General features: G+C 46.1%; 1 protein-coding gene and 1 long non-coding RNA gene across 3 annotated transcripts; one reads left to right on the forward strand and one right to left on the reverse strand.

Moving 5' to 3' along the window:
- Window positions 1-344: 344 nt before the first annotated feature.
- Window positions 345-20524, reverse strand: LOC135366828 (solute carrier family 22 member 7-like). 2 transcript variants are annotated; one of them, XM_064599766.1, is made up of 11 exons: window positions 20445-20524; window positions 16316-16683; window positions 14977-15080; window positions 14061-14215; window positions 5522-5690; window positions 5330-5459; window positions 4557-4669; window positions 3181-3395; window positions 2312-2493; window positions 2052-2245; window positions 345-957 (listed from the first exon to the last, which is right to left on the reverse strand). In XM_064599766.1, exons 2-11 carry the CDS (start codon window positions 16655-16657, stop codon window positions 888-890), a joined length of 1674 nt encoding a protein of 557 aa, XP_064455836.1. In that variant the 5' UTR covers window positions 16658-16683; window positions 20445-20524; the 3' UTR covers window positions 345-887. The 2 variants fall into 2 exon arrangements, with proteins under 2 accessions (XP_064455836.1, XP_064455835.1); XM_064599765.1 differs by lacking the exon at window positions 20445-20524 and adding an exon at window positions 18153-18492.
- On the forward strand, window positions 7202-12289 carry LOC135366830 (uncharacterized). The gene is made up of 4 exons (XR_010414291.1): window positions 7202-8064; window positions 8162-8273; window positions 8757-8839; window positions 11319-12289. It is a non-coding gene; the product is annotated as an uncharacterized LOC135366830 (long non-coding RNA).
- Window positions 20525-21633: the final 1109 nt, after the last annotated feature.

The following is a 21633-nucleotide window of genomic DNA, read 5'->3' on the forward strand; positions in this document are numbered from 1 at the left end:
GGATTTGCAACTCACTAGCCTGACGCGAAATGTAGGGGTTGCAATGTCGCGAGGGCGCATGTTACAACCACTACAACTTGGCCAGTGACTGCACAGTGACAGCTAGTTATCACTAACGCAACTAAGGCAGTGCGAAATGCGAACCCAAACATGACACCGGTGGCTGTCTTCCGGGCAGCCCTGGCCTATTGAGTGACATTGAGCTGCTTTTTCAATCATGTAAGTCTCAACTTAGGACATTAAGGTCTAGAAGCCTCCCAGAGATCGCAAAAAAAAAAAAAAACAACAACAACAAAAACCCAGAAAAGCAAACACTTCACAACGCACTTAAATAACGCGTGAACCACACTATATTTTGTTTATTTTATAACGGTCAGTTTCACCAGACGCTATGCAATGTTGTTTTGTACTTCAGATCCTCCTTTTCAAAGCGGGGGACGCGCCGCTGGCTTCTGCGGAAGGAGCAGTCATCAGCTTGCATGGTTGGTGGTCACGACTTCGTCAGGCATATAGCTGTCTTTAATAAGCTGGTTCTTTGACAGCTTCGCAACGTCTTGATATGCTCCAACTGTCTAACTCACCGACGCCCAGAGTAAACACGTATCGAAGACTGGGAGGTGATTGGGTTCAAATCCCGAGCACCGGCAGTGCTCTGTCCAGCTGGTTTCCCTGGATTCTCCTTGAGGCTCTTCAAGACAAATGTTTGCGGAGTTTCCTATGTATAGTCTACGTGGAATGCACTATTCCGCATGCCGCAGCGTGGCATGCAGATGATCGGAAAAGACACATTGAGAGCGACGACGGCTGCTCTTATTGCGATAGCTACTTCCTGCGATATCTTTCACAACATGTACTGCAGTCACGATTGTTCTGAGTGAGTGGAGCCGTCACAGGTGCGTTGTTGCATCATAGGACATATTTATCTGTCCGGTATCTTTCCGTTTCGGTTCGATTAATCTGCAAGAGAAATGAAATCACGTGGGGAATTGGGCATGTGTGACTCGCTGGAGTCACAATTCCTCCGTATGGGCACGGTACAGAGGATGAATATAGCAGACGTCGGCAACATGACCCTGGCCTTGGGGGAAGGACAAAACACAAAAACGAACAGCACAAGACTTCTGTCCTTCCCCCACGCTCAGGGACATGTTGCTGACATCAAGTACACAACAGCTCCCTTGCATTTTACTTATATATGGTCAACATGAATATAGTTCGATGGGAATTTTCAAACCGCACGATGTGCTTTCAAAAATTCTCCTGTCAGTGATGGACAACGGCGCGACAGACTAAAAAGTTCATTTTGGACTTTGTGATTGATCAGCGAATAAGTAAGGAGTTTATTAGTTAATAGGATTGTATGGGGACGGGAGAATATACTTCTCGAAAGTTTAAGGCGCCATGGACGTACCCCGAGAATAAATCAATTGTGTTCAAGTGAATCATCCTTCCTCTCCGTCAACGGAGAGGAGGAAAGAAGCGGGAGATGTCAATAGGGACTGTTGGTTCTTCATGCTCCTCGCTACAAAGCTGCCAGTTTAGAAAAAGAAGTGCTTTTAACAAATCAGCTCAAAAATCGGCTACAGTTTGGCTGTTGTCCGGCGAGCATCATTTCCTGGGGAACTAGAAGTGGAAGACAGGCACTAGTACACACAATGGCTCAACTGTTTCACGTACTGTCTGTACGTCATGCCATACGTCATACCCAGGCGTGTGGAAATCAACGGACGGACAGAGAGTCAGCCATAATGTCGGCACGATTCCCTCTGAAGTCGGCCCACGACGCATACTAACCCCCTGCCCCCCGCTCCTTCCTGCAGTCCTCTCTCCGCCTGTCCATATCTGTACGCCGCTTATAGCCACACTTGCTTCGCGGAATAAAAAAAGTCATACTCGAGATAGTGATACCTGGACATAGTTCACACCTACTAGCTTCCATTTTTTTTTAAATTTATCAGTCACAATCACAGTCACCAACTAGCTTGCCTCATTCTGCTTTCTACGTTAGGTGGCCCTCATCACTCGCAATGATTTAAACGTGTGGTACGCACATTTTTTCTGCAGGCTGTTCCTTTACGAACAGAGGACAGAAACAGAGGCCTTGGTTCTTCCCGAAGTTCTCCCCGTCTTCGATAGTTTGTGGTAGCGGTTCATGTACCGTATCCGGCACCAGGAACAAGAGAACGGCCGACAACAAAGACAACAATCCCACGACAAGGAGAGGAAGGTACCTGTCGTACTCCACCTGAAACAAGCAGAAGGGACCACAGAGGTCACTCACAAGAGGGGTAGAGAAGGCTATAGGTCTTACAAGGTACGCCACGTCAGCACCGAGACAACTGCCGATGTCACCGAAGAGACGAGTGAGAAGAACTCCGCGACCTCGGATTTCCGTGGGGAAGATTTCCGAAGCCAGTTGGTAACTGATATTGTAGCTGCCAGCGTAGCATACTATCGTGATGATTGCCATGGCTAATGTTGCTGAGGAAGAATCTGGAACGGCAAGGACATGTTGATTGATCGATTATGAAAAAGAAAAAGGTGGCAGACGTACAAAACATGAACAAACTATAGGATCAAATACCGGAAGCAAAACGTGACTAATATGCGGCGCAAAGGTAGTGAAGCTTTTAGGCAAGAGTATTAATATTGTCCAGGAAAGTGGGTCAGATACATCTAGGATACCAAGCATAACAATTTTGCTGCATCCTTGGGCATTGCGCCAAACGCGTTCAAACGGGGAACTTTATAGTGCCATCGTTGTCTGTAAATTTTGGGGCGAAACTCTTTTCGAAATGTCATTTAAGTTTTATGCAAAGCTTTGTGAAATTTAATTTCTTTTAATTTTTTTCATTGTTACTGTGGTGGTTACACAATTTGAGCGTACCGTAAACACACTCTGGTGGCCACGTGGTGCTGGCACGTGACCCTATAAAGATACGGACAAACCTACACGGTGATTGGTCTAAAATGTGGTCATTTACGTCGAAGGTATCATCGCACTACTGACAAACGGAACCATCGGAAAATTGCCAAGACCAGGTAACAGATTTCCAAAGATTTTCTGAGACGGTACGCTCAGTGGGTTGCCCATTGCCTTCAGGTTGCCTTTGGCATGTACGGGATTGGATAGTAGACTGGATCATGTATGTCGAAGCTAAAAAAAAGGGGCAACCTTACCAGTACGCAAGAGAGCCATGACGAGAGAAACGGTCCCGCCGATGAACATGAATGAGACATTCGGCCAACGCCTCCCGAAGCGGTCTAAGGCCAGGATGGTAAAGATGTTCACAGGAAGCTCGAAGGCAATAGCCAATGAAAAGGTGCCGTACACGTCCAGTCCTAAATGGCTCAGTTCCAGGGTGTTCGCGTTATAACAAAGACAGATGAGGAACCTGTGAAGAGGAATGTCGGATGGGAAAGCAGACCAGGAAGCGTGTGTTTGACAGTCTCGATTATTGCCCAGCAGAGTTTCCTACCAGAAGTCTCAAAGGGATAATCCGCTCTCAAACTATAAATTTGTATATTTTTGTTTCTACGAGTTGTGGATTACTTGGTCCACCGGATCACTGTTTCATTTTTCGCGCACTTGAACATGAACTTGAACTTTATAACAATCTTTGGAATCCACACGGTTCGAAATTCCCGCGCGGAGAGACCTACGTGTACGTGACGTCACTATGACGACATGGGGGCGTTCTTTTGGTGCATTAGAGGCAGCGGCACCTAGCTACAGAAAGCCTGCTTATTGCCTCTCTCCCCGTCGCTACGTGGATATATAAAGTCAGAATTCGTCTGCTACTGCTGCAGTTTTGCGTTCTTCGGATTCAAGATCTCGCAAATGATTGCACCTAACATAGAACCTGTAAACTTGAACCTGTTGACCTAACCTGATGAACCTGTTGACAAAAAGTGCAACTTGCTTTCGAGAAAATCGGTCCTGGAAAAGAAATGGGTCTGTTTTGCACTTTACTTTAAAGTTTTCCCATCTAGTACGCGGGGACATTCACTCATTACTCGCAGACGACGGTGGTTCGTCTCCATGGCTACGAACACTGGCAGCACGTTCGTGACTCGCTACGGCCGTTGAAAACGCGATCCTCATTGACTGACTTTACTTATTGACTGACGCTGACACGTAACATGACCATCCACGCCGAGAACGCCACGGAAACGTCACGCGAGCTGACCAGGAGATTCTCCTGCTTGCTCCTCTTCGAGGTGCGCAGCCTGCTCCAGCTCTCAAGACAACTTGAGCATAACTCTGGAAATACGCTGATTTCGAGCGAAACGGCTCGTAGGAGAGTTGCCCGTGTTCAAATGCTACTGTCAGGCATGTTTATTTCAGTCACGCTAACGAGCGCGCTTTCCATTCAAAACATGGGCTGGAAACGTGCTTATGGTACACTGCACAGATCGCACCATCTCGGTGCACGGAGACAAGAAGACCAAGTGTACAGTTTTCGTACCTCGACCATCCTATTCTCATGCACTGGTCTTTGCGCTTTTTGCGAATTTCCACGAGGACGACACAAAGCTCAGCTCAACTGTCTTACCATCCCAGGAACAGCGTGAGAGTAATACGTCGTAGCCTCGGCGTAGCAACGAGGGCGAGCGTGTCCTTCCAGAAATTTCGCTTCTTGGTTGAAGGTGACTCTGCGGTCTTAATCTGGTTCGAAAGGAAGAAAACACGCGCAGAATCAACCAACAGCTGCCCCCTTGCGGATGTCAACAGCCATGACACCTTAAAGTGTCGCAGTGAGCTAAACACATCATATTTACTTTACGTCGTATTATAAATCGACCTCAGTAAAAGTCCCGGTACGCAAAATATATCCCCCCCCCAAATAAGGGAACATTATGCGTGTCCTCGAAGCCCCGCTAAGCTTCATAGTTTCGGATTCTCGAAAAGAAGATGACGTCACCAGGAGCTCTGGCGTCTGTCTCCTAGCAACATCGCGCGCGAGCACCTTTCCGGTCTTCACTCTCAGCCTCAAACTGCCAGTAGCTGCGGTGAGTTTGAGGATACAGAAGTTCACCTTGAAGGAGCGATGATGTTACCAGACCGGTGGCAGATTGTGCACAATATGACGTTGACTATAGTTTTGAGGAGTACCATATCGTAAAATTAATGTATATAGTTTCCAGGAGTACCGTACGGTACTCCTCAAAACTATATACATTAATTTTACGATACTTAACCATCACATAGAGAAAGAACAGCATTTGTTCATTGGATGCATGCGAAACATGGAAAAAACGTATGTCAGCTCATTTTTTGTTTGTCTGTTTTTCTTTTTTCTTTTTTTTTTTCGAGAAAGAAATTTACCTGCAGAGTTTTGAAATCGTCCTCACTGATGTCCTTTATTCCATTGATCCTGCCTAAGCGTTTGAGAATTTCTATTCCCTTTTCTCGTCTACCGCCTGTGAGGTGCCAACTTGGGGACTCGGGAACGAACCTATAAAATAGGTTTCGTTGCGTTTTGAAGCACTGCCCATAGCAACGGCAGTGTGTGCTTACCCTATGATGATTAGTATGGCAATGCTGAGAGCAGTGTTTGTGACGACGAGTCCTCGCCACGACTGAATGAGGTCGGCATACCACGGGTAGGAGGACGCCATGATGGTCCAACTGAATGCCCACACGAAGCCAATCAAAGTCCTCTTGTCCGGAATCGTGAACTCGATCACTGCGTATGAAGTACAATGATGTGTATGCACAACCAGAGCCAACGCTACCCAGACAAAGAAAGCTTTGCCGCTTAAAGGGACGGTCGCAACCGGAAACCTGTATCTATGAAACCGATAGCACTATGTTCGACATCGGCCGACAATCTACACGGCTATTTTTTTCTCTCTCTCTCTCTCTCAAAAGTGCTTAGATATTAAATAAACGAATTTTAAGGATCAGCCCTGCTTTTGCGGCCGCAGAAGCTCCGGCGATGTGACGTCACTCCCTAAAGGCCCAACCGCACGAGGCGTTTTCCCAGCGGTGGTCCGCCGCGATTGTCGAGCGGCAAGCCGTAAGCGGCACGTCATTGTCGGCGGAGAACTATTGGCGGCGAGACCCTCACTAGGGGCGCCACTGCGCTGCCTCTTGGTGCGGATCCTCGTTTAGGCTTCGTTTCTCTTACAGTAAAAAGGTGGAATGAAAATGCGACTTACTTGGAACACATATGTCGCTTTTGTCATGCATTATCAGGCAAGATCATCGCCCGGGAATATCCCCACTACACGGTTCGTTCAGTGAACACCAGGGGGAAACTCCCAAACTTCTCGGCGCCGTCCTTGTAGCCCGAGACGAGCAGATCTCGAGGACAAGTGGTGGTGGTGGTGAAAGGGCGTTGCCGGCCTCACAAAGGTGGGCAACGTCACGACTAACGCCCTGGGGAAATGTGCGTCCTGGACCGACTTCTAAGGGAACTGTGCCGACATATGTCTGAAAGCGTCTGAGGAAAACCCAGGCAAAAACCCCAGACAGCACAGCCGGCACCGGGTTTCGAACCCGGGTACCTCCCAGTCTCGAGGACAAGTAACGAAAGCGGCGCACGCAAGTAGCCAATCAGAGATTAGCCTCAGGTTTGGTCCGTTCCAGTTCTCGGAAGCGTAGATAGCTGATATGCGGCATTGATCAGATTGCTCGGGAGGATCGCGTTCGGCAGAAGATCACAAGATTGTTGCGGGTTGCAAAAACGTAATTCTTGTGTGAGCGTCCAACATGCAAAACACAAGGAGGAGCGTGCAACAGATTGATGAAGGTGTCAACTGGAATGCTGCTTTCGCCTCGCTTATTTGGGTGCCTTGTGAATAGCGGGACGGGTATTTACAACAAATGGCTCCGTGCGTGCGCAATGGTGCAGTATCTTGTTGGTTATAATATGTCATCACTCAAAAGCACTTCTCTTTGAGACATTTTCACTTGCAATCAAAGTGTTTATCAATGTCATGTGGAGTTTCCTTTCCCTCAGAGAGTACGGAAATGCTCGCATGGGACGCAGTCCACCCGCCATTGTGGAAACGCTGTATGCGGTTAGCTTTGGGCCTTCCTGGACAGCATCGCTTGCCGCTGAGGAAATCTCGGCGTTCTGCCGCTCGAAAAACGTCTCATGGTGAGAGCATGGCACTCAGAGGAGGAAAGGCCCCGTCCATACGCATGAGACGCCCGCTCAGTCGCATTGGTTCTTAGGGAGTGACGTTTTCTCGTTTTTTCCTGAGAGGGAATTCCGGAATACTCTCAACATCCGGCGTCTGCTCCTGTCACGTATTTAATCGAATCACGGCCAAACTATGCCACTATTCCGCATGCACAGTAAATTTTTTTACACCCAGTTTTGCACCAAATCCGTGTTTTTCTACATAAGCACCCCTTTTTACTCCCAGAGGTGTAATAAAAGGCGTAAAAAACAGCGTAAGAAAAGGTGTTCTGAAATTTACACGTATTTTTACACCTACAGGCAAATCAAATGGTGTTACTAGAGTGTGAAAAAGGGTGTAAATATCAAAACACCCCTGTTACACGATTTTTACTCTTTTTGCGCGAGTTAAGGGTGTTAAAATGGTGTTAAAAGACGTCAATGATGGTTTTGAGAGAAAGGCTATACTACCATCACTGGTGTTTCAGAAGGCATTAAGGAAGCACACACTGACGAGATATAGTGTTTATGGCAGGCCAAAGTCAGATGTGTGCAATTAGCTTCGTTTCGTTATTTTTCTTTTTTCCAAGAGGTAAACAGGCGTCGGTCCCCTGGCGGAAAACCCCGCCACGGGACCGACGCACGTTGGAGTCGGTGGGCGGCAAGCCAAGCCAAATCAAGGCCGTCGGCGCGGCGTTCGTTTTTTTTTTTTCGTTTTGGTTCGTTTGGTATGGTGAGGCCGCGTCCGTTACAGTGAGATAGAGCTTGTTTTTCAGCAAAAATGACAGACGCTACGTGCCTAGTTGTGGTGCTTCATGCGGACATTAGACAAAAGTGCCTGCTTGAAGAGGACACTCCAACTGCTTTGAGGAGTGCTATCTCGGCTTCGAGAATGTTGGCGTCATACGTGAACGCCACTGACAGGAATCAGGTATGTTGCTTCTTGTGCCATACGCTTGAAGTAGAACACAGAACTACACATGCAGAGCGTTGTGATGACTTAGTAACAACATTGCTGTCACCTCTAGGTTCGGGATAGCGACTTCAGTGAGTGTTGAATTCGCGGAGGGCGCTGAGATAATGCATACGGCGACAGTACCCGTCTTGCAACCTCACCGCCAGGAACGCTCGAAGGATCCAGTACGTATGAGTCGACTGTTATCCTATCTCTGCAATTTAAGCTATATTGTGATCATATAATAGTAGTGTTGCTCAGACTCTCATGCGTCCCTCGGAGCCCGCTACCATGTGTTGAAATAGCTTGTTTGGAAACTTAAAATTGCGCGTCGTTGTCGTCGCCAATGTGATATTCCTTTTCTCTCGCCACGGCATTGTTCGACATTGTGCAGAAAAGGAATGTCAGGCTCTCTTCTGGTAATTCATGCTAGTAGTTCATGGTGAACAGTAGGATTCAAGGGGAAGACGTCGAACACTGAAGTGTTGCCTATCAAGCAAAAGCTATTGTTTTCTGTTGGAAAATAAGTGTGTATTGGGTACATATCTGCTGTGCTGTGTGCACTTGGTGTTTTCTCACTGAAAACCGTAAAAATTCAAATTGGGAGTATATTTACATGTAAAGTTACTGAAAACAGTAAGTTGTGTTCCCTGTTGGGGCTTTTACAGACCTCCTTGCTGTCCACGCCCTGCGAATACTGGGTTCGTGTGTGAAGGGTTCCGAAGCAATAAAGAACATGTTTGTGCATTATGTAAGTATATTCCACTTATAATCATGATCATAGTCCTGCAATTTGGTAAATTTAGAGAGTACGCAGTGGTACCAGTGAATCTCATGGTAATTGAATTACTGGGTCGTGTAAGAGAATATCTATCACTATTTTTATCGATATTGAAATAGATAAGGGGGGAATATATATTTATTGAAAGCTATGCTAAGCTATTATTGAAATAGATAAGCTATGTATATAAACATTGACGTTTTGTCGGTTCAGAGACAGATGTCTTAGAGGTAGAAGGTCGAAAAGGCATGGTTATGCTCAACTAAGCGCAACGTACAAGTGCAATTTATTTGAAGGCTGATGACATCGCACAAGTATCTCAAAAGCTGTAGATCTGGTACCGATATTTTTCATTGAATGTCCACTTACATATCGATATACCAACAATTTCCAATATCGATGTAGTATTGTGTTCATCAATATTTTTATCGAATCTCGATAATCAATCAATAATTTTATCCAATCTCGATAATGATATATGTGCAAATTTTTTTTATATCTTTGCTCCTCTACAGGTTTTCCCGCACGTTTTCATCCAAGCGTTACTCAATTTAACCCACTGGTCCACCACATTAATAAAAAACACCAACCAATTTAATCCAAACGCTACCCAATTTAATCCAGGCAACGTGTGTAAATATATTCCTTCATGGAAATAGACATGACTAAGACTTTTGTGATTATGCCAATGTACCTGATACCTGATATCCTTTCTGTTAATGTATCCTGAGTTTAACACCTGATCTGTCAACCCCTGGCTTTTGCAGTGTCTTATGACTGCGTTTTGTCGTTATGAGTTTTCATGACTATTTTCAGGATTTGTTCCAATAATTTATTATATCGGATTACTGTTGCTTCAAACAGCGTCATACAGTGTTTTATGACTGTCGACGGTCATATTGACATTCCATGACCATTTCCATGCCATGTGCCATGAGTACCGATGGTCATTATCACATTCCATGACTATTTTCATGATATGTGTAACGAATCAATGTTATGGGACTACCACTCTTTCAAACAGTGCGATACAGTGTTTTATGACTATGGATGGTCATTATCACGTTCCATAACTATTTGAATGACATACCATGAATCAATTTTATGGGACTACCGCAGCTCCAAACAGTGTCATATATGTGTTCTGTGACTACTGACGGTCATTATGACATTCCATGACTATTTTCGTATGTGCCGCCACGAATCAGTTTTATGGGACTACTGTTGCTTCAGTGTCATAGCTCTTTTCTGACTATCAATGGTTGTTATGACACTCCATGAGTTTATTCATGAATTGGGTCATGACTATGCTTTGTCCGAACACCGTTTTCTATGCCGTGTTGTAAGTGTTTTGTGACTTCAGACGGCTGTTATGATATTCAATGGCCATTTTCATGGTTGTGTGTCATGAAACGTCGTTATGGGGCTATTGCTGCTTCACACAGTGTCATATAGCGTTTTATGACTACCAACAGTCATTATGACATTCCATGATATTTTCATAATATCACTATGGCCTGACTCAATGCAACTCAGCTTCTTCAGATCATGTCATGCAGTGTTTTATGACCATCTACTAACATCTTAGTGACCATTGGCAGTCATAAAAAAGTGCGTGACACTGTGTGAAGGAGCAGTATAGCTGCATACAGTCATGACCCGCATTATGAAAATAGTCATAGAATGTCATAATGGACAACTGTAATCGTAAAACAATATATGGCAGTGTTTGAAGCCTTGGTAAACCCATAACATTGATTCATGGTACATATAATGAAAGTACTTATGGAATGTATATAATGACCGTCGTTAGTCACAAAACACTGTATGACACTGTTTGAAGCAACGGTAGTCCCTTAAAAGCAATTCATGGCACATATCATGAAAATAGTCATAATGACAAAAAGCAGTCATAAACACCGCATAACATGCAAAAACCAGGGGTTGTTGGATCAGTATTCATAAACTTGTGATACATTGGCGTAACCATGAAAGTCTCAGTCGTTACAATTACCATGACGGAATAACACAGAATACTTTTACACATCTTGCTCGTATTAGACTACGTAGCGTTTACATTAAATTGGTTGGTGTTTGGATTATTTTGGTTGTCCAATGGATTAACTTGGGTAGCGCTTGGATGAAAGTGAGTGACCAGTGGATTAAAATGAGCGAGAAAACCTGTAGTAATTACACAACAGTCGCACAAGTATGCAGTTGAGGCAGTGTTTCCATTTGGAAGGCACAGTCCCTTTGCATATGGGAACTGTATGAACATCTCAGACAATATTTGTCCTAGATGATAACAGTTCTCAAATTGTTATGCAAATTCCCTGAGCAGTGAAAGAAGGACGGGGTCATATATTTGTGTACTACAATTCTATCCAATGTTCAAGGCCACACTATTCACACCATACGCATTCCTAAACCTGTGTTTCCCCTTTCATAGGATACACCTGTGCCGGTGACACCGTGCATCATGTTCACTGGGAGCAGCTTTCAAGAAGCGGAGCATATGGACCTCTATGTCGGCGAGTAGCGCCTTCTCAGAACCATCAACCTTGACGAGGGCTTGGCTGCTATTCTTGCAGCTATTGGTTATTTCATATTGTCTACAGTTCAAAGCCGCACCGTACATCTTGAAGCCTGGAAGAGCGGTGCCTGAAAGTGAGTGATTCCCGTGCAAGAAGCCCCGTGGATCAATTTTTTCAACAGTTATGGAAAAGAGCTTGTGAATGCTTCGAACATCTAAAACATTTGCTACTTTAACTGACTTGTAGTGAGCCCTCCATTCCCCCCCCTCCCGCCCACCTCCCAAACAGGCAGCCATTTCGTCAAGGAATTGGAAATTCTTCGGAAGCACGGGTGTGTTCTTTCTTGTTCTTTGGCACTGAACTCTCATAAGCATGGGGGATTACCTTTCTTCTGGCAATGTAGCCATCCATTTGTCAACATACCTGGCACAGCACATTGCATTTAGGGAAATTGTTTTGGGTATTCTGTGCTTCCATTTCTAGTCTTTAGTATGTGCTCTTGTTAAGAGATAGTCTTCTATCCGTTTTCCTTTTTCTTTTTTTTTTTGCTTGCCAGAAAAGCTGTTTTCTTTTGTAAAAGCTGTTTGCTGGCTGTTTTCATTACCCTTTCGCATCAACGTGCTATATTTGCACTAGCTTCTTATTTGGTGTACTGGATCTGTAGTGGTGCCTTATGTGGATTTAAACATTTAATATGCCTTTTCATCTTATTTTGTGTCTCATTGCTGCTGTTTCAATTAGTTATGTCATCAAGGACTCAGTTCTGCTTTGCGTTCCTTCCACATACTGTGCATATTGTTCCACTCTGGGCAACGTTATAAGGAATTTAGTTTCACATGTGTACATGCACTTGTACTTCGCCAATAAACATAACTTTGTTGTCATACATTGTTCCAGGCATATTGCTCACATTCAGGCACGCTGTTGAGCTGGTCGGGCTATCCTTTTCCAATCTGCGGAACACCAGTCCTCCAGTGACCTGCCATAATGGCTTTCTATTGCTCGTCTGGTGCGCCAAAAATCTCAGATTATACAAGGTGACAAGCTGAGGCCTCGCAAGATTTCCGTAACCAGCATGTGCAGCTATGCAACAACCAGCTCAACAGCGGAGGTCCGTGCAATGCTGCGTCCGAAACACTCCATTGTAAGGGTGTTTCTTCTGCAAAACACCCCTTTCAATCGGTGTTTTTGGCAGCTTACACCTTATGGAAGGGGTGTTTTGTGCACTTTACACCTTTTGAAAGGGTGTTTTGTGCCGATTACACCCTTTTAGAAAGGTGTAAAAAATTACACCCTGGTGTATGGTGTAAAATTTACACTGATATGAGGTGCGCTATGGGACAAACTATTTACACTAAAAAGGTGTAAAAAAATTTACTGTGTGGGTTTTTCGATACCGTGGTCAGCGGTCCAGGAGGAATAAAATGACACTATAATTTTGAAATCGATTTATAAATTTATATATCGACTGGCACGGATGCGGCCGTCCCTCGAGTATCACGGGAGAAGTAGAAATCTCGATTACAAGCCCTGGGACACATATTCGCGCAAAAAGTACTATGAGCGCGCCGCGCAATCCTGGTAGGATCCTTATGGGATTTATCACATGACGTCACACGCAAGGGAGCGCCACAGTCGCTAGCGGACTTGTCGCCATGACGTAGATCCAATGCGGTTCTGACCGTCCTGACTGTCACCCGCATCGCAGTCATCACCGTTCCTTTGCTGTTTCTACGTTCTTGCAGTTATACTTGTACGATGTACCTGTAATTTCATATTTTCAACGTTTGTAGTCTCTATAAAGGGCATGTGCCAGCGCACGAAAACCGAAACCAAACTTCGCCGAACCGACATCATGGAGCCGATTTCGCCTTTTCGAGACTAGTGCCCTCTAGAGGGGTGACATCAGCGGACAAGCTTTTTCTTTTCTTTTTTGTCGTTTCAAGTGCGCTTTTTAATTTTTCGCCTGAGTTAGCAAGCACGTTACTAACTGGACCGAGTCCACTACAAAATGCTTCATAGCACAGCTGTAACAGATCGAAACAAGCGCAAAAATCGTTATACCTAGAGGAGCAAATATTACTCCACCCTAATTCTAAGCTAAGCGACGGGGGGAAAAAACAAAGCATGGCTCCGCCGCCGGCGCCAAATATTGTTGCGCTTATTGTCACACCAACGGCGAATTCGTGTGGTGATTTCGTGGCAACACAGCCTAGCGCTCGGACATTGCTAGGTCGGCGCCCGCGCTGGATCACCTGACCGTTGCCACGCGAACATGAGTGCCAGGAACCTGGCGGTTTTAGTCGCTTGGATCACGCTAGGGGCACCGTGGTCGCTCGTCTTCAGGTCCCGTCGTCTGCTAACCCATGTGAACTTCGACGTACGTGCCAATGAGGGCCCTCGCCACCCTCGCGATGCGGATGCGACGTCACCGGATATAGTTGGGCAATCCGCTGCCCGGTGGCTTCGAGACCGGGCGGAGAAAGTCCTAGCTGGCAGATTCCTGGCGCTCGGAAAGTGCCACGCGAACATGCGAGATCTGGCAAAACTGGCGAGAACAGGCGGGATCTGGCAAAGCACAAGTTGCCATGAAATGACCACCCGCATTCGCCATTATTTTGTATTGCAAAGTCTTGTTTTGATAGACTTAGTCATACCGAGAACGAATATCGTGGAACAGACACTTTCGGCTCCAAAACCAGCGATGAGTCGTGCCACTGCCAGACCCCAGTGGTTGGCGATAAGCAACGGTAGGAGGTTGGCCACTGCACTCACCAAACACAAGACGCAAACTGCGAGCTTACGGCCGTACCTGCAACGATGTATAGCTTTAGTCGTGCATCAGAAGTTTGAAGTAGCACAGAAGTCATTATTGACACCCTGTTTTCGTTCTATACACTGTTAAACAGACCTGTGAGATGCACCATGCGAAGTAATTCATCCAACAGAGTCACAATTACCGCATAAATTTTATTTAAAGTACGCCGCAGAAAACGACTCTGCGCAACGGTGCTGGAAAGAAGTACCAGCCTGTGATCTGCCTGTGACCCCGCGCTCGCTGATTGGCTCAGAGAAATGTTGTCTGCCTACTCAGCTTTTGGGGGCTGTGACAAAGCATTGCCCCTGGCTCGGTCATGATTCAGCCGCTCCTTCTATCCCCAGTTCTCCTGGGGAACTGGCAAAACTGGTTTACGGCGGCAAAGGGACAGGGCGCTGAGCCCCATTGACCAGCGAACCAGAACGCGCGGACTGTGTAACGTCATAGGTGACGTGGCATCATGCGTCTCCTCATTACACCCGGAGTGGTGAGTTAAGGGTGAAATGTTTATGTGAGTTTTTTGCTGGAAATCAATTGCGCACGTCGAAACCTTTCGTGCTGTTCGGTAAATTGACACACACACTTTCATCAGACGTCGTAATCCGATTTTTTTTTTTATGGCTCTCTCTACTCTTTTAATGGCTTCAGACATGCACTTGTCCTGTAGTTCTGCTGTCGTGGTTGAGATGATAAGAGAACAAGCTATCGACCATTATTACCAAACATAATTGTCTTTTAAATCCTAGACCTCTTACCTATCTGCCAGGAAACCGGACGTGACGTAGCCCATCATGGAACCAATCCAGAAGGCTGTGTGCAAGACGTATTGCTTCCAGGCGTCACCGCACACCCAGTCATGCTGTTGGATATGGACATTTCGTACAGATCGCTACAGAGTGTTGCCCTGCAAGTCGCGGTCAGCATAACAGTTATTCCTACAAGACGTTATACTTGCACGTCTGTTTGTAGTGTAGTACATGCGCTGTAACACTCCTTATCAAAATTCCACAAGCACGATTGGTAAGCGATCTACTTTTTTTACTGATGATGTACAACGAAACTGTTCACTCCTTTTCCTTTTTTTTTTCTTTTTTTGCGCCGTGTGGATTGGAAACCCTGAAGAACATCGGCTCTTCCGGCGGAATTCGACAGGACGGTAGTTTATAATGTAGTATAATAAGCTAGTAATTCGGAAGTAGCTAGTTCATCACCATGTTTCAAAGTGAACCATCGGCACATTCAAGACAATAACAATTCTGGTGTTACGGTTCTTGCACAATCCTTTGAGCTTCACCGCGAAATATCCCCCTTCCATCACTGAAAACATCAGCCAGCTGTAGGACTCGAACCCACATCTTCTGGATTCTTCTTCTTCAGGGCTCTTACCAATCGAGCTAATCTAGCACGCCTCTCCAGTGACTTCCAAGGGTGCGGCATTTGAAGAGACAAACACATGCACTCACTCACTCACTAGTTTTTCACTCTTACATGTTATCTCACTTCTACACACATTCACACGACGGGGCGATGCATGCGGCATCTGTTGAACATGATGGGAACAACCAGCCTCAGAACCACGACCTACTAGATTATAACGACCATATCACAATCAGAAAACCCTATGAGGAGCCTGTCCGCACGATCCGCCAGGGGCACTACTGATCGGCACAACACGATTGGACGATGGAAATTTAAATTCTGAACGCGCAGAAGCGTGTGTACGACTACCGTAGCAGACGACAGCGATAGCCCCTATGAAAACGCGTAAAATGATGATGATAATAACCTCAGAATGAATAATCTCATGAATAACCTCAGAATGAAACATCTGTGGAACGTCCACCGCTTGTACAGAAATACTAAGGTAAGCTGAAGTACAAAGTATTGTAGATGTTGAGGAAGCAATAACTGGGACGATCAGAAGCGCCACCGCTACCTTCAAAAAATGCGGCGCATAGAAGGGGAGCGCCTGACATGGTCGTTATAATCTAGTAGGTCGTGCTCAGAACATCAATTCCCATCATGTTCCCCTTCCATGAGCTCTTATTCTGAACATTTACACTTCCTTCCTGAAGTGCAAGCTACTGGCCTCACCTCTGTAGCCAGGCTGACGTAAAGGTTCCCGTAGTCGTACGCCCATACTGCGGGGCAGTACTCCGTGGTAGTACCATTCTCTGTGTCACCGCCAAACCCGAGCTCCAGTCCACACAGCTTTCCCCACGCATGCGTCGCATTACCTCGCACGGAACTTTTGTTATGGAAACTCTCCACGTCCACATCCGGGCACCAGTAGTGTTCAGGGGCGATCAGCAAGAACACTTGGGACATGTGGTTGAAGGAGGAGTGTGCAGTGGCCGTTGTCAGGAACACCAGGGCCAGGATCCTTTGGAAGCGACCGAAGCCTCCCGTTTTCATTAAAGCTCCATCGAAATCCATCGTTGTTCAGTCTTGCGTTGGTTCGTCTAGTGAAAAATCCCGATCACCCTAAGACTGGTGCATACGGTATGCCATCATACGGTAACTCTGATATGTCATAGCCAAGTCAAGCTACGTAGCGTTTCCTTGCCAGAACTATAGGAAGCGTACTGAGGATTTCCCAACATTCACTACTAAATACGCAATTTACTGGAATGGCACCAGCTGAAAGGAGCAAAAATCTGCAGGAACGACTAACGGCGGAGCTGCGCTCAGCGAGTTGATTTTTTTAAATAAGATTTTCTGACACGCTAGGTTAAACGTCCTGTATGTGGTATAGTTCAAATGTACCTCAAAGCATTCGCCATGGGATAACTTCGCCAATAATCCTGGCGGTTAGCAGAGAGCATGAAGCAAGGAAGACTACTGAGGGATGATGCTCGCATGTTATTTGTGGTGGGTAGTTCTCTTGAACTACCTACACGCACCCCAGAGCACGAGGGGTAGCGCACCTCTCCTGTTCCACAATCATCTCTCCCCTCCCTCTTTCACCCTCCCCTGTTCTTCCTCCCCTGGGTGCGAGCCGCCACTCCAGAGCTGTCTGACCTCACCTTTCCCCTACATCACCCTGCATCCCCCCCCCCCCCCGCTCCAAAGCGTGCGACACGTTTTTCCCGCTTGTTGTTCACCGCAGCAAGATATTACCTCGAACCAGTCTTCTAGTGACGTCACATGTTTACAAACAGAGGGTCGTCTATAATTGGGGAATAGTTGAGGGAATAGTTGGGAAATAATTAGGGGAATAATTGTGTAGGGTACACTACTAGAGGGCGCTACAAGCGACGCTTCACCACTAGGGGCCGCTGCTGTCGTAGCGGTGTCGCGGATGACGTTATTGCTCCTTCGGGGAGCATGGTGAGAGATAGCTGGAGGCATGGGATGGCGATGCGAAATAGAGCGCCCTTGTGCAAGGCTGTGGTGGCGCTGCGAGCGATAGGACAGCCGCTCTCGGTGGCGACTTTCCACAGCGTTGTTATGACCGCGTGACCGCGATAAGCGGCGTCGGCGGCAAAGGGTTTTGGGTCCAGCGTTGTGTAACAGTCTTTGAACGAGTTTATATTAATCTCACTCCGTTTATTGTTGAACTGATGGTTGTTGTTTGAGAGTTCAATTGCTATGCTGTGAGATTGGAAACAACACCCCCCATTCCTTTCGTCTTAGTAATCTCCCACAGTTCAAAGCTGCGCTTAGCACTCTGGGATTTTCTGAAGTCGTCTATTACGCTGACGTAGAGCGTCGGATGAAGTAACGTAACTACACACGTCATATATTTTAATGTCTAGACATCAAGACAAAGCATATACAAGAACTTAGATGCTTGTACACTTTGGTCGGCTGGTTAGCACCCCAAAATCTTTAGAACGTTGACGAACGATGGCCATGACCACAGTTTCCAATGTCTTACGGCACTATATGCCCCTCACCCCTACCGGAAGGACCGAATGAGACAACTCACATTTCTTTCTTCTTATTTTTTCTATGGCTTCATCGGTATACACACAACACGAACGTCTTAGTCATTGTCTTCAAACGACTCAAAGAGGCAGAAACAAATTTTCTCGAACGATGCCCTTGCCTGGTTCCTTCAGTTTTTGCTTCCCAGCGCACCCTTGTCTTATCCAGAACGCCAGCCGATCGAAAATTACTCATCTACTCCCTTGCGCACTTTGGCTCTTCCGCTTTTCTATCGAGCAGGAGTCAAAAGTCACTTCGAGCCGAAGAGTATAAGCGAGAATGGATGCGGGCAAGCTCGGCCTCCCGACAGTTCGGCTGTTCCGTCTGCTACCGTTCGACGACTCCGCTGCTTCACTGTATTAAGCGTTCTTCGCCAACGCCACGTGTCGTTGCAATATTGGCCGAGAGTACAGAGGTGTTTGTAGTCATGCATGTAGCACCGACTGACCCGCGAGCGCAGTAAATTCTTTTGGGGAACCGGAGAAAAGGTCCCCGGAAAAAGGGTCCCCGGAGAAAACGCCCCCGGAGAAAACGTCCCCGGAGAAAAGGTCCCCTCGGGAGTCTCCTCCCGTGGAGTTATACTTTATCGCTCGTAACTCGAATCAGTGGTTATTATAGCGCGAATTTTCACGTCATTTTTGTATTGTTGACATGGTCTTGTACTTGAACGCTTAAATCGAGATTCTGGTCCAAACCCATGGGACTGACTAGAAGAGTTCCGCAGAGATGTAGCAAGTGGTTGAAGAAGAAAGAGAGAGAGAGAGAAAAGAGCAGCGTATTGAACTTTCAGCTACCGAGCATGGAAAGAGGGAAATGTATTGTAACGACCACTACTTCGGCACCCAGGAACTCGACACCATGCATATTTTCATGATTTAGATTTAAACGTGCATTTTTAACTTTGGATTTTTCGAAGTATTATTTTTAAACTGTTTACTTCAGCGTTATCTCTCGGATCGGACGTATGTTCGCTTCTGGCTGTTAGCTATATCCGCTGAACCAGATCCCAAAGGCAGGACACTGACACGTGAGGTGTGTTAGCCATTGCCACAAAGAGCATCATGAGTCATCCTGAAACTAGTGGACCAGCTTTGACATGCGTCATCCGAAACCTATGACCAGTCCATGTTATCCAAGGCAGAATGTACATCTTTTTCCCGTGTTTGTATGAATAGCGTGTCCGCCCATTTCACCGAACGCCGTTTCATTGACGCCTGACCAAGGTTAGGTCAGGAGAGCCTTTTACGTATTTCACATGTTACCACAAGAAAAAGCGGCGGCCACCGATTCGCGGTGAAACGGCATTCGATGAATCGGCGTAGGGGACCTTTTCTCCGGGGGCGTTTTCTCCGGGGACCTTCTCGCTGGGGACGTTTTCTCCGGGGGCGTTTTTTCCGGGGACCTTTTTTCCTGCACTCCATTGCAAAAGGCTATCGCCAATTTCTAAGGAAAAAAGAGAGAAGAAAGCGGTCACGTGGTAAATTGGAGTATCCCAGAGTCCCATATACGCAGGCCGGCACGCTGCTCCCCGTTGAAAACAGCGCGAGAGGCCGCTCCTGTGTTTCCTTCTTCCATGCTCTGGACCACACGCCAAACTCTTTCCCATGGTTGCTAGAGGTCTGCGTTGCTTGTGGATGTCACTGTGAACTATTAAGATTTACGTCGCCTTCACACTGCGACGCTGAATGAAAGGAAGCAGCCGAGGCAACAATGCAAAGTATACCTGTCGTGTAGCACTCTTTTTTCCTTTTTTTACACCTCGAGCCACAAAAATGTACAGGGATGTCGTGAACCTTTTGGAGGTGAGGCTGCAGGAGGTGCATGGACTCACCACTTCTTGGTTTGTCAGTTTGTTCGCTCTGTGAATTCGGCAAGATTCCGAGCGATGTAGTGAGCTGCTACGCGGCAGTCGAGTGGGAAGGTATAGGCGTTTTTACAGTCTTGCGAACCGGTTACCGAATTATATTTTTTCGGTTCAGTTCCGGTTCGTTCAAATATTTATGGTTCGGTTCGGGTTCGGTTCAGCAAAAAAGAACGGTTTTTTGCGGTTTTCGGTTACGGTTCAGTTTCGGTTTCGACCCCTGCCTTTTGAACACGCCAAAGCCTCCGATGTCGTGAAGAACTTTTTCGAACGACATAGCGGTGTCTTAATCTGCACGGTACCAAGCCTTGAAGACGAATCGTTGACAAATGTCTACGTATAGAGAGAAACATGATATAATGTAGCCCCATATAATGTAATGTGTAACGTACACTATGTGTTTGAAACGTTTCATACAAAGAAACAACGTACCTGCAACGTTTTCCAGATAACGTTACGTAGTCAACATAGCATATAACGTAACCTTGCCGTCGTCTCTGAATCGTTGTTGTAACGTTACCGCTGGAACGTTCCGGCGATGTTCCGCATGTCCATGCAAAGAAACAACGTATCTGTGCACCGTTTCTCATATAACGTTATGCGAGCAACGTAGCATAACGTACAGCTAGCCGTTGCCTCTGAATCGTTGTTGTAACATTTCCGCTGGAACGGAATGTTCCGCATGGTCATGGAAAAAAATAAAGCACCTGCAACGTTTCGCAGATAATGTTATGCCATCATCGTAGCATAATGTAACCTACACCTACCACATGTGGCCTAGATGTATCGGTGCAACTTCGCTTACGTTGTATTGCTAGCTTACAAAAAAAATCGATGTGGCAAATGCGATACGAGCATTCTGTCAACGCTAAAATCGTGGTTAATGTGCGTACTTGAACATATATAAAAATCGGGAGAGGACTTTTCCTGGTTTTTTAGCAACGGTTTTTCAAAATGTGTTAGCATTTCAGTCGTCAGCTTTCGGTTCCACATGCCGATTTTCGGCATCTATAGCATGACAACGCTTAGCAAATCAATATTACACCTCCTACTCGTATTTGAGGCCTCCCCGGGACATCTCAGATAATAATCCCATAATCCTTTAATCCCCAATTGTCTCATTACGGCCAAAATCTCAATACGGCCGAAGGTAGTCTGCTTTGGCCGCAATGAGACACTTGGGGATTAAAGGATTTTCGGCCGTAATGAGACTTTCGTCCGCAATGAGGTTTCGATCGTAATGAGATGTTACCGAATTGAGCCAATGAACGAGGCGCGTTCACTCCCCTGACCAAACCATCGCACGTTTTTCGCATATGTTTCGGAAACCGATATTAATATCGCAGTCAAATGCAAGCTTTGCTTATCCAAGAAGAAGATGCTTTCGACCAGGAAGACATCAAACTCACATGTTTCAAACTTGCTACGTGTTTTGCTACGACGCCTACCGAAGTATCTTGGGTGTACCTTAAATACTTTCTGAAGTATTTGCTACTCTAACTTAATTACTTTAATTCTGAAGTATTTATACTCTATCTTAATTCCAATTTTGCGGCAGTATCTGCTATCTTCTTTTACATACTTTTTGAGGTATGTTGTACATGCCCGGACTGCATCCGGT

The sequence above is a fragment of the Ornithodoros turicata genome, chromosome 8 (assembly GCF_037126465.1).
Source record: "Ornithodoros turicata isolate Travis chromosome 8, ASM3712646v1, whole genome shotgun sequence".
Lineage (NCBI taxonomy): Eukaryota > Metazoa > Arthropoda > Arachnida > Ixodida > Argasidae > Ornithodoros > Ornithodoros turicata.

Coding starts and splice junctions, on each gene's coding strand:
- LOC135366828 (XM_064599766.1), bottom strand. CDS start 16,657: ATGGATTTCGATGGAGCTTTAATGAAAACGGGAGGCTTCGGTCGCTTC. Junction 4,670..5,329: donor ACGATTTCAAAACTCTGCAG/GTAAATTTCTTT, acceptor CTTTCGAACCAG/ATTAAGACCGCAGAGTCACC. Junction 958..2,051: donor GAACAGCCTGCAGAAAAAAT/GTGCGTACCACA, acceptor TTTCTCTTGCAG/ATTAATCGAACCGAAACGGA.